General features: G+C 55.7%; 1 protein-coding gene across 1 annotated transcript; it reads right to left on the bottom strand.

The window, feature by feature from the left end:
- Window positions 1-404: 404 nt before the first annotated feature.
- LOC136548498 (uncharacterized) lies at window positions 405-10,680 on the bottom strand. The gene is made up of 2 exons (XM_066540001.1): window positions 10,558-10,680; window positions 405-1,382 (listed from the first exon to the last, which is right to left on the bottom strand). The coding sequence occupies exons 1-2, from the start codon at window positions 10,678-10,680 to the stop codon at window positions 405-407; spliced, it is 1,101 nt and encodes a 366-aa protein (XP_066396098.1).
- Between the last annotated feature and the right edge of the window lie 2,680 nt (window positions 10,681-13,360).

A 13,360-nucleotide genomic window follows, 5' to 3' on the forward strand; every position in this document is an offset into this window, starting at 1 on the left:
AGGCAGGCTTGACATGATGAAGGTTGAGTCAGGCAGAGGTTGAGGTTGGACGTTTGATGTTGCAACCTGTGTGTACTAGTACAATTCTATAGTCAGGTTGTGAAATGCAAAGGAAAATAATAACAGTCATGATGTTCTGTACATACCTCTTGGTCCAGATGTGAAATCATTGTCTCTATTACCTCTACACTTCCTTCTGTAATCTGAGACCATGGTGGCTGACTCCCATCTACAAAATGGTACACAGTCTGCAACAGAATAATGTCAGTGAAATGAGACAAATTTGTTCCATGGTAGTGAAATGAGACAAATTTATAGCACTACAAGTACCTGAGCCCTTGCATAATCATACATGTCTTCTTCATGCATATTACTTGGCATTGCTTCCCCTTAATCTGACTGTCTTATTTCTTCATCTTCAGCATTGGTCTCTGGCTGTTTTTGGGCATCAGTCCTGCTTTCCTAAGCTGGCAGCCCTTCTTATTGTGGCCTTTGTCTCCACAGTAGCTGCATGTCATAGGCACTCCATGTTTTGATAGTTTACTTCCTGTAGCAGTTTCTATTTCTTTTGGTAGTTTCCTTCTATTCTTTGAAGGCCTACCCACCTTTTTCTCATACTTGGGAGGTAGAACCTTGGGTGCAGATACCTTCTCCCAGGTGGTCTTATCACTACATGGCATGATCTTAGGACCATATGCTACAAGGAACCTTGCAGAACTGTAACAGTCATGGACCATTGATTCTGTAGGAATTCTTTCATGCCTAAGACATGAGATGGCATGGGAGCAAGGTATTCCAATGAGATCCCATCTCCTGCACTCACATTTCTTGAGTTCTATATCAACTATGTAACTATGGTCCCTATCTTGAACCTGAAAGATTCCTTTACTAGAAGGGATGGCATAACATGTGTTTGCCCACTCAGAAATCTTATTGACCTTTTTCCTTATTTTGGGACATATTGGACCCTGCCACATATCTCCATGTTCTTTCTCCTTGGAGTAGTGCCTTGCCATCAATTGATTCTTAATTTGCTCTATCATACTCAACATAGGCATTTCTCTAGCATCTAGGATGAATTTGTTGAAAACCTCACAACTGTTATTCAATAGGATGTCACACTTGCTGTAAGTACTAAAAAAAGTTCTAGACCATGTGTTAGGGGGCATTTTCTCAACCCACTTATAAGCCTTCTCATCTAGCACCCTAAGTTTGTCCATGTTTTTTGTCCACTGAACTACAATACTAGATCTTGCACATGCCCAGAGTTGTTTTTTCAAGTTCTCACCTTTGAAGTGTTGTTGGAAGTTGGAGTACATGTGTCTAACACAAAATCTGTGCTCAGACTCTGGAAATACTTCACCCACAGCTTTAATTAGGCTCTGCAAAATTCAAGTACACAGATTGTCATAAGTATACAACAATCACACACAGTTCTCATAAGTTCACAGATTTAACATAACTTGGACTTCAATGAATGGAAGATTCCTCACCTTCTGCTTGTCAGTCATAGGGGTATGTGTTCTCAATCCCTAAATCCTGCTTCAGTGTTGTCAAGAACTATCTCCAAGAATCTAAACATTCCACCTCAACTACACCAAAAGCAATAGGGAAGATGCAATCATTAGGATCAATTCCAACTGCAGTAAGCATTATACCACCATACTTAGTCTTCAAATGGCACCCATCTAAACAAATAAGAAGTCTGCATCCTCCAAGAAATCCCCTTTTGCAAGCACCTAGAGACACATACAGTGACTTGAATATGTTGCCATCTAGGTTAAGGTAGAAGGTGCTGTAAGGATTGGTCTTCCTCAACTCATGTGCATAATCCCAAATCATGTTATATTGTTCCTCTTCATCTCCCAGCACCTTTTTCATAGCCAACCTTCTAGCTCTAGCAAGCTTGGTCCTTGATGGAGTAAGATTCCACTCCTTCTGCACTGTCCTAGAAAAGTTGGACAGTGACATTTTTTGGTCTGCTCTGAATGTCTCAATGTATTTCTTAGCAAGCCAAGTAGATGTGCAACTCTTCAAGACCCATTTCTTCTGGCAACTGTGTTTCCAGTATAAGTCTTGATCATCATGCCATTAGCCCTCTTATCATATGATGCATAAAGGAACCAAGGACATCCTTCTAAATAGTTAGCTTGAAGCCTTTTCTGTTCTATCGGGTACCTTAGAACGGGGTACCCCGAGTGAACAATCAAAAGGGTCGCTAACGTCCCATCAAAAAATAAAGCTAGAAGATAAGCCGTGGGCCCCTCACTCGCCACAACCGAGCCCACTGGGCCCTCCTCCTCCTCGCCTCGAGCCTCATGCAGGAGGTCTCGGCATCCTAACATGAACTCTGCCTCGCACGAGGCTCTCTACGGAAGGCCTCGGCAGGGGGCGCATTCTCCGTATCGCGCGAGGCCTCTCGCAGCATGCCTCGGCAAGGAGTCCGATCTCCGTCTCACGCGAGGCCTCATTCTCCGTCTTGCTCAAGCCCGGCTCATCCACGGCCCGTCGCCCCCCGCCTCGACCGACCCTCTAGACAGCGCGTCATGTCTCATTAATGCTTCAACCACTCCCACAATCTCAGCTGGACGATGGCTCAACGCCACAGAATGGCCGACGGGACCCGAGGTTGCATCAGCGCCATACCAACTGGGACAGGGCACGGTGGGGATTACCGGCCACTGTGTCCTAACGTTGTGTCCATGATCAGTGCCATACCAGCTAGGACAGGGCACGGCGGGGATTACCGGCCACTGTGTCCTAACGATGTGCCCACGATCAGCCGCCCACTCGAGGCCTCGGCACTGTACACCAAGGTCTCGGCTATCTTGGGGTTCGTGCCTGCCGAGACCCCTCCACTACGGTGCAGCCTCGGCACCGACCAAGTCTTGGCCTCGCACACAGTCCATCCATAGTGGCTTGCATGTTCACCGCCGCACCCACTCCGAGGCAGTCCCGGGGCTCCCGCGATGCACAGGATCGGATCGGACGACCACGCGCGCCCTAGTGCTCCAAGGACGGACCACTCCGACGACCATGCCGCCACAGGAATAGGCTACAGGGCCCAGACATGCCACCTCTGTTCACACGACACCATATAGTTAGCTCATGTACCGTCCTTGTCCTCCCTTCAGGCTATAAAAGGAGAGGACTTGGGCCATTTTGTGGGAGAGAGACCCGGTAACACATTGTAACACACGCACACATCCCAGCCGCCTGAGAGCAACATCTCAAGTGGCCCACACGATGCCTTGCCGAGACCTGGGACTAGCTCCCTCTCTCACCTAGCTTGTAACCCCCTACCGCGAGCACTTCGGTGCAAGGAATACAAGATCGATCTCTCAGACTGGACATAGGACATCAATTGCCTGAACCAGTATAAACCTTGTGTCCCTTTGCATCACCATCTAGGATTGGAAACATGTAGAACAAATTCACTGGTTGGTTGAGGACCCCCCGGTCCGAAACACCGACAGTTGGCGCGCCAGGTAGGGGCCTCTGCGTGTTAGTTTCATCATCCCAGCAGGTTCCGGATGGCAGACCCGCACGACCATTGCGTCTCGGCACCGTGGTTTGGTTCAGGAGCCTAGAGTTCATGTCTCTAGGGCATGAGTATGACATGGTACTCCTCACTCCTCGAGCCCCACCGTCCGACGATGAAGTTACGCACCGGCAGCCCAGGCGCAGGCGGCGCCCGGGCGGCCGCTCTCGCTGCGCACGACGCGAGCAAGACCACCCCGACGCTACGCGAATCTAGGGTGGCACGCCACTCCCCGCCGATATCCTACGACCAGCTATTGGCACAGGGTCCCTGGCTAGGGACCTGTCTAGCCTGAGCTTGGACAAAGGAAAATCGCCGGTGGCACGTGGCGATGTCCAGTCGTCAAGCTCCGCTCCACCACTCCCTGAAGAACCGACCTCGGCGGAGCAGAATCTGGCGACAGCACCATCCCCATACCCCTTTGGGTTGAGAAATGCCGCTGCCTCTTACGCCTATGCTTACACTGCCGCTCACGAGGATCCCTCAGAACGCCGCCAGCGCTTCACTCTCGACCTGAGCACCCACGCCGACTCCTTGGATGAGGACGAGGCATGGCCCGGAGTGGATTTCTCTGGACTCCATGACCCTGGGGCTTTGCGCCAGTTCTTGGCTGCAAGCGACTACTGCTTCGGCTACACCGACTCCGACGATGAAGGCACCTACGACCCCACTCGCGAGTGTTTTCACGTTGGGCTCGGGATGCCGAGGGTGGGCGAAGAGGACGAGGGGGTAGGTAGCCGTTCCCCACTTCGCCCAGGTGCGAGCGCCGCCACACCTCCATGCGTCGTCCTACCAGCCGCATGAAATGAGAACATCGCTCTTGCGTGACCCCAGCGCCCAGACCTAGAACAGCTCCGTGAGCTCCAGGCCAAGGTCGAACAAGACCAACTCCTTCTATAGTAGCTTCGAGACTCTCTCGAACAGGAACAGCGAGGTCGTGGCGAAGGCGAGGGAGCCCAACGGAGGGCCTGAGATGTGCATCACTGCATCCATGACGATGAAGGGAGTGAGCAACCCCCTGTCTTCAATCACGCTAGCCAGAACATCACGGCTGCGACAATGCTGGTCCGCGCAATGCCCGAGCCTTCTACCACAGAGGGGCGGTGGGTCCGTGGCGAGCTCCGGGATCTCCTAGAGACCACCATGGTTCAGCAGGCCGAGACTTCCGCCTCCTAATGACACGGGGGCGCCTCAAACCTACCCACGGCACCGCCTCGGCAGGACAGGGAAGCCCTGGCTTGTCTCAAGCCCGACCGAGCACCGATAGCCCACAGGGTCCCCGTGCTTCTGGACCGCCTCGGCAATCGACGCGAGGTACAGGGAGACCATGAGGTGGTCAGCAGACAACGACGCCACAACAATGAGGGGCCCGCTCGGGGCTACCACCCACACCGAGGCGGTCGCTATGACAGCGGGGAGGACCACAGTCCTTCCCCTGAACTGCCAGGCCCCCGAGTCTTCAGCAGGGCCATCTGCGCTGCTCTTTTCCCCGCCCGATTCCGGCAACCAGCCAATCTCGCAAAGTATAATGGCGAGACCAACCCTAAACTCTGGCTTGCCAATTACCGCTTGGCCTACCAGCTAGGTGGCATGGACGATGACCTGCTTATCATCCACAACCTCTCCTTGCTCTTGTCAGACTCAGCGTGAGCCTGGCTTGAGCACCTTCCTCCCTCACAAATCCACGACTGGCGCGACTTGGTTAGGATCTTCGTCGGGAACTTCCAGGGCACATACGTGCGCCCTAGGAACTCCTAGGATCTTAAGAGCTATCGCCAGAAGCTGGACAAGTCTCTCCAAGACTTCATTCGACGCTTCTCCAAACAATGCACTGAGTTGCCCAGCGTCGGCGACTCAGAGATCGTCCAGGCTTTCCTCTCCAGCACCACTTGTCGGGACTTGGTTCAAGAGTTAGGTCAGAATGTGCTGCGCTCTGCTACCACGCTCCTTGATATCGCCACCAGCTTTGCCTCGGGTGAAGAGGCTATTGGAGCCATCTTCCCCGACACCAACACCAAGGGTAAGCGGAGGGACGAGGCCCCCGAGGCCTCAGCCTCCCACCTCCCCAAGAGAAAGAAAAAGGGGCGCCTAGGGAAGCAGGAGGTCCTAGAGGCTGATCTAGTCGCGGCCACAGAACGCAAGAACCCCCGAGGCTTCAAAGGCCCTAGGCCCTTCGACGACATGCTCAAGAAACCCTGCCCTTACCACCAGGGCCTGGTCAAGCACGCTCTCGAGGATTGCACCATGCTACAGCGCTACTACGCCAGGCTCAGGCTCCCCTGATGATGACACCAAGCAGAAGGGCGATGTCGGCCGGGACGAAGACAAGGACGATGGGTTCCCCAAGGTACGCAACGCCTTCATGATCTTTGGTGGGCCCTCAGCATGCCTTACGGCATGGCAGCGCAAGAGGGAACACCGAGAAGTCTTCTCGGTCAAGGTGGCCACCCCCCAGTACCTCGACTGGTCTCAAGAGGCGATCACCTTCGATCGAGATGACCACCCTGACCATGTTCCGAATCCCGGGGAGTACCCACTGGTTGTCGACCCAATCATCGGCAACACCCGACTCTCCAAGGTGTTGATGGACGGAGGCAGCAGCCTCAACATCCTCTACGCCAACACCCTAGAGCTCTTGGAGATCGACCGGTCGTGGCTCCGAGGTGACATCACACCTTTCCACGGCATCATGCTAGGGAAGCGCACGCGACCCCTCGGGTGCATCAACCTTCCCGTCTGCTTCGGCACCCCCTCCAACTATCGCAAGGAAGTCCTTACCTTTGAGGTAGTCGGGTTCGGGGGAGCCTACCACGCCATTCTGGGGCGGCCATGCTACGCCAAGTTCATGGCAGTCCCCAACTATACCTACCTCAAGCTCAAGATGCCAGGCCCCAGCGGTATCATCATGATTGAGTCCACGTACGAACATGCATACGACTACAATGTCGAGTGCATCGAGTACGCCAAGGCTCTTGCGGAGGCTGAGACCCTCATCGCCCACCTCGACCAACTCAGTGGCGAGGCGCCTGACTCCAAGCGTCGCACGGGGGCATTCAAGCCTGGCGAGGCCATCAAACTCATCCCGATTGACCCTGCCTGCCCCGACGACCGAGCACTAAGGATCAGCGCCACCCTCGACATCAAATAGGAAGCCGTGCTCGTCGACTTTCTTCATGCAAATGCTGACATATTCACATGGAGTCCCTCGAACATGCCGGGCATACCGAGGGAGGTCGCCGAGCATGCCCTGGACATCCGGGCTGGATCTAGATCGGTGAGGCAACGCCTGCGCCGCTTCGACGAGGAAAAGCACAGGGCCATCGGAGAGGAGGTACAGAAACTCTTGGCGGCCGGGTTCATCAAAGAAGTGTCCCACCCAGAGTGGTTGGCTAACCCGTGTTAGTCAAGAAGAAAAACAGGAAATGGAGGATGTGCCTAGACTACATCGGTTTGAACAAAGCCTATCCGAAAGTCCCCTTTCCATTGCCCCGAATCGATCAAATCATTGATTCCACTGCAGGGTGCGAGACCCTGTCCTTCCTTGATGCGTATTCTGGTTACCACCAAATCAAGATGAAAGAGTCCGACCAGCTCGTGACTTCTTTCGTCACACCATTCGGCATGTACTGCTATGTGACGATGCCCTTCGGCCTCAGAAACGCAGGTGCCACGTACCAGCGGTGCATGACCTAGGTCTTTGGCGACAACATTGGGCGGACCATCGAAGCCTACGTAGACGACATCGTGGTCAAGACCAGAAGGCCGAGGGTCTCATCGATGACTTGAGGATAACCTTCAAATGCCTTAGAGAGAAGGGCATCAAGCTCAATCCCGAGAAGTGTGTGTTCGGGGTCCCCCGAGGCATGCTCTTGGGATTCATAGTCTCGGAACGCGGCATTGAAGCCAACCTAGAGAAGGTCTTGGCCATAACCGGCATGGGACCAATCAGAGACCTCAAGGGAGTATAGAGGGTCATGGGATGCCTTGCGGCCCTGAGCCGCTTCATCTCGCACCTCGGTGAAAAAGGATTGCCTCTGTACCGACTCTTGAGAAAATCCAAGCATTTTTCTTAGACTCCCAAGGCCGAAGAAGCCCTCGACAGACTCAAAGCACTACTCACGAATCCTCCCATCCTGATACCCCAGCCATGGACAAGGCCCTCTTACTCTATGTCACCATAACGACCCAAGTGGTCAGCGCTGTCGTAGTGGTAGAGAGGCAAGAGGAGGGACATACTCTGCCCACCCAATGACCTGTTTATTTCATCAGCGAGGTGCTCTTCGAGACCAAAGCACACTACCCCCACATCCAGAAGCTGATCTACACCGTGGTCCGAGCCTGGCACAAACTGCGTCACTACTTCGAGTCACACCCAGTGACTGTGGTATCATCTTTCCCCCTAGGCAAGATAGTTCATAACCGGGAGGCCTTGGGTAGGATAGCCAAGTGGGCTGTCGAGATTATGGGGGAAACCCTGACCTTTGCACCTCGAAAGGCGATCAAGTCTCAGGTCTTGGCCGATTTTGTGGCTAAATGGACAGATACCCAACTGCCACCTGCTCAAATTCAAATGGAGTGCTGGACCCTGTACTTCGATGGATCCCTGATGAAGACCGGGATAGGCGCGTGTCTGCTCTTCATTTTGCCCCTCGGAGTACACATGCGCTACATGGTACGGCTCCACTTCGCCGCCTCCAACAACATGGCCGAATACGAGGCCCTCATCAACGGCCTACAAGTCGCCATCAAACTTGGGGCATGGCGCCTCGACATCCGAGGCGACTCGTGGCTCGTCATAGATCAAGTGATAAAGGAGTCAAACTGCCTCGACCCCAAAATGGAGGCTTACTGCAAGTTGGTACGATGCCTAGAAGACAAGTTCGACGGTCTCGAACTAAATCACATCGCGCGGAAGTACAACGAGGCCGCCGACGAGCTGGCAAAGATGGCCTCGGCACGAGCCCCGGTCCCCCAAACGTCTTCGCCAGAGACCTCCACAAACCTTCCATTGGCTACACCTCGGCAACAGAGGAGGGCCCACCTATGGAACCCACGGTAAAGCTCGAAGCCCCCTCTGCTGCCGAGGCCCCCTCGACCGAGTCCGAGGTCATGGAAGTCAACGCCGAGCCTCCACAGACTGATTAGGACGCAGATTGGCAAATCCTGTTCCTCGATTGGCTTGATCGGGGGGAGCTTCCTGACGACAGAACCGAAGCGCGATAGCTTGTGCGCCGAGCCAAGACCTACGCCCTCTACAATGATGAATTGAACAGGCGAAGTCCCTCAGGTGTCCTCCAACGGTGTATCAGTGCCGAGGCGGGCCAAGCCCTACTTTGGGACTTACATGCAGGCACCTACGGGCACCCTGCGGTGCCTCGGATGCTCGTAGGGAACGCTTTCTGCCAAGGGTTCTACTGGCCGACAGCGGTCGCCGACGCTACCAAGCTAGTATGCTCCTGCGAAGGATGCTAGTACTATGCTCGATACACACATCTCCCGGCCCTGGCCCTGCAAACCATCCCCATCACGTGGCCGTTCGCCGTGTGGGGGCTCGACATGGTCGAGCCTCTGCAAAAGGCCCTCGGGGGCTACACCCATCTACTGGTATCAATCGATAAGTTCTCCAAATGGATCGAGGCTTGTCCGATAAATCGAATCAAATCAGAGCAGGCGGTGCTGTTCTTCACTGACATTATCCACAGGTTTGGGGTCCCCAACACCATCATCACCGACAATGGGACATAGTTCACCGGCAAAAAGTTCCTGACGTTTTGCGACGACCACCACATCCGTGTGGCCTGGTCGGCCATAGGACACCCAAGGACCAACGGCCAAGTAGAGCGTGCCAACGGCATGATCCTACAAGGCCTCAAGCCAAGGATTCACAACCGGTTGAAAAAGTTTGGCAAGAAATGGCTCGCCGAACTCCCATCGGTCATCTGGAGCCTGAGGAACACTCCAAGCCGAGCCATGGGATTCACGCCTTTCTTCCTAGTCTATGGGGCCGAGGCCATCCTCCCCACTGACTTGGAATATGGTTCCCCGAGGTTGCAAGCCTATAACGAACAAAGTAACCACACCACCCGAGAGGACGCCTTTGATCAACTGGAGGAAGCCTGAGACGTCGAGCTACAACACTCGGCCAAATACCAGCAGAGCCTGCGGCGCTATCAGGCCCGACGCGTCCGAGGCCGAGACTTGAAGGTAGGCGACCTGGTGTTGAGGCTAGCACAGAGCAACAAGGGTCGCCACAAGCTAACCCCGCCATGGGAAGGACCGTACATCATCGCCCAAGTGCTGAAGCCTGGGACCTACAAGCTAGCCAATGAGAAGGGCGAAGTCTTCACCAACGCTTGGAACATAGAATAGCTACGTCGCTTTTATCCCTAAATTTCCAAGCATTGTATATGTCGTTTCTCGAAATACAATTAAAAAGCGTTCTTTAGTTGGTCTAATTTTTTGAGAAACCCCCCGAGCCCATCGTAGGCCTCGGCAATATAGTAACACGGCAAGGGAGACTCGGTTCTGCCTCGGCAGAACCAAGCCTCCCTCGGGGGCTAGATAGGGGACCCCCCTAGGTGTCCCCTAGGTCCCACGCATCATTCTTCAGTTGTTTTTGGCAAAAATTCCTATGCCAAGTCCCTAGCAGGCTCTAACGAATCAGCTGTAAAAACTCCTCAGACCAAGGTCTGTTTCCTAAGCAAGAGGCCGGTAGAGTCACGAGACGGCCTACGCCCCCGAGCTACGACACTCCCTCACTACCTCTCGCTCAAGGGACGGCTTAGGCCCCAAGGGGGTGTTTTTGCAAATGAAATCCGATCAGGAGCAACAGAGGGCAGAGGCTCGGAAACATAAGAAAAACAACTAAGAAACACAAATACTTCAAAAATAAAGGCCTCGATGGCCACAAGCGTTATGATACAAAAAATAACCCCTATTCTATTTTTACATAGCCCCTGGGGTCCAGATCAAGGCTCAGGGCCTTCAGCACCAGCAGATGGTAGGGGAGGAACCACCTCCTCTTCGAAGAGAGTCGCCAGCGCCGTGCCAGGACCTTCCGCCGCCTCCATCAACTTTGTGACCGCCACGTCGGCCTCCTCCTCATCATCAGGTAGAACATAGCCATCACTGATGGCCATGAGGTCGACGCCAAGGTAGTGAGAGGAGATGAGGCCAACGCTCGCTTGACACCCGTGTGCAGCGCCCCTTAGAGCCGCTCGCGCATCTGGTTGCTCAGCGCAATCAAGCGGCTCCCAAGGGAGCTGCCTGACTGAACCCCCTCGACCTCCAAGGCCTCGCAGGCAGAAAGGGCAGCACGTTTCAGCGCCTCGTGCTCCTCGATCTCGGTCTTGAGCACCGTCTGCACCACGCTGGAAGCCTCGGTGGCCCGAATGATCTCTGCCTCTGACTCTGCACCGTGGAAAATGGAATGAGGTTGAGCGAGAGAAAGAACAACCTAAGTTAGGGATGGAAGCCCACGAAACTCACCCTTGGCCTTCTGCTCCCAGCGTCGGGTCTTGGCCTGATAGGCCTCGGCCTTCTTCAACCGCTGGGCCTCGACCCGAGAGGCCTCGACTGCCCTAAAAGCTTTACTTCCCATCTCTGTGTCATACAAGGAAGTCAGGGAGCGAACATAAGGAAAAGGAAACAAAACAAGGGGACTGGAACTCACCCTCGACCATCCCCTTCAAAACCATAGCCTCGATCTATGAGGCCTCAACCATAGCAAGGGCCTCGTTCAGAGCGCCTTTTGTTAGCTGGTGCGCACTCTCCTCTGCCCCCAGCTACCCGGTGAGGGCCTTGCCCGAGGCCATCGCTTCTTCGGCCTAGGACCTGAAGGCATCCTGATCGCTGACCGCGCGGGTAAGCTCCTCCTCCAGCTCCTTGACCCACGCCGCCAAAGGGGCGAGCTGCGTCTGGGCCATGGCCGCCTCGACCTTCACATTGGCATAGTGAAGGCGGAGGTCCTCCACCTCCGCGCTTCGCGCCGACAGAAGCTCGTTAGCGTCGGCAAGAAGGCCCTTCTACCATTGAAGCTGGTCCTAGATGCCCCTCTCCCGCCGGAGAAAGACCGACTTCACGAGGGACCGGGTCTCGAGCTCCTGAGGAAGCAGAATAGAGGTCGTCGATTGTGACAAAACCAAGAAAAGAATGACATCACGCGAGAAAGGAAAACGTGAACCTAGGCGACTCCGGGTAGTTCGTCGGCCACCATGGATAGGGTCGTCCATAGTGACTGCTCCACCAGCTGGCGGTATTGCTCGAAGGTGCCCCAGCGCCCGCCCTCGGCTGCGTCCTCGAGGGCAAATAGAGGCTCCCCCTCAGGGTCGTCCCGGCTCTGCCACAGTACCCACGGGTGGTCCCACCCGCAACGCTCGAGTTGCGCCCACACGAGGGCCGAACTTCCCTTGTCCAAGATCGGTGCCGGCTGTTCCATGGCACCGGCATCCTCGGCGTCGACCACCTCCCGCGTCCGGGAGGTATTGTCGGAAGAGATCGGATAGACCTCCGCCTCCCGGGCGCTCTCTTGCAACAACGGCGGCCCCTGGGCCAAGGGCGCCACCAAGGCCTCCATCGCCTTCATCTCCGCCTCCTAGACGGATGGCCCTGCCACCATTACGATAGCCTTGGTGATCTTGGGGGCTCCGGCCTCCGCAATTATGGCCCCGATGGCCTCAGGGGCTCCAGCCTCCACCATCGTGGCCTCGGAGGATGCAGAAACACTGGCCGCGGCCACTGCGGTCTCGGCGGTCTTGGGCGCCCTGTCCTCCATCACCTCAGCCTCAGAGACCCCGGGGGCCTCGACAACCAAGGGCACGCTGGCCCCATCCGACTTGTGAGCCTCGCCCCCATGGGACGGGAGCGCTCCCTCTCTCATCGGTGTAGGGGCCGCCTCGGCAGCCCCTCCTTGGGCGGCTAGTTCTTTCAGGTCGACCCTCGCCGATGCCACGCCGTGGTGGATGGCAGCTTGTGCCTCCGTCACCCAGTGGGCAGAGGAGCCGGGGCTTGCCTCAAGCGCCTTAAGGGGCGCCAAGGGAATGTCATCTGCAGGCCGCTTCCGACTAAGGAAAATTAACCTATAGGGTCAGCGTGAGACCAAAAAAGTGAGCGGAAGGCACTATGGCCCTGCCAAAAATACACTTACTTTGAACGGGGCGACAACCGCTTCGCCACGGCAAACCTCATCCACAACGGCGGAGGCGGCGGCAGAGGCGTCGCCTCCGTATCCATCGGCGTCGGTCGGTCCTTAGCGGACCCTGGTGCCCCTTCGGTCCTCTACGGGGGTGGTGGCGTCGCCTCCACCGCCACCTGCTCCACCACGGCCGCCGAGCCTAATGGGCTGATGGCGCGTTTGCCTAACGCCCACGCCTCAGGTGTGTCGGCCTCGACCCCGGAGCAGGCAACCGCCGGCCCCAGGTCTGCTTCTCCTCCCCCTCCCGGAGGTGCCGGGCTGCTTGCCGACGCCCCGGGCGCCACCTCCACGACGTCAGGAAGGTGGTCCAGGGGACCTCGCCCTCCCTCGCCCTTGTTGTTCCTGTCTGAGGCCTCCGTCGACAACGATGTCGACGGGGATTCCTCCAATGGGAGACCATCCTTCTGTTGTTGACGGCAGCGCTTATCTAGCTCCCCACGTGCGAGGATGTGCTTCATGCGCTTCACCGCCTTGGCGTCCTTTCGCCTCTTCTATGCATCGGCGTGAGCGTGGTTGATCGCCCGCCACCCCATGTCCTCGGGAATGGGCGGCGGAGAGGAGTGCACGTCCCTCATCCCTTGAAGGAACGACAAACGCGCATAAGGGAACAAGTGGTAAGGGGAGAC

This window comes from Miscanthus floridulus, chromosome 4 (assembly GCF_019320115.1).
Source record: "Miscanthus floridulus cultivar M001 chromosome 4, ASM1932011v1, whole genome shotgun sequence".
Taxonomy (NCBI): Eukaryota; Viridiplantae; Streptophyta; class Magnoliopsida; order Poales; family Poaceae; genus Miscanthus; species Miscanthus floridulus.

What these genes read in the sequence shown, in the direction of transcription:
- LOC136548498 (XM_066540001.1), bottom strand. Translation starts at nt 10,680, where the DNA reads ATGGCCATCAGTGATGGCTATGTTCTACCTGATGATGAGGAGGAGGCC. An exon ending in CGACTCTCTTCGAAGAGGAG is followed by an intron (nt 1,383 to 10,557) that starts GTGGTTCCTCCC and finishes TGAATTTTGCAG; the next exon opens with AGCCTAATTAAAGCTGTGGG.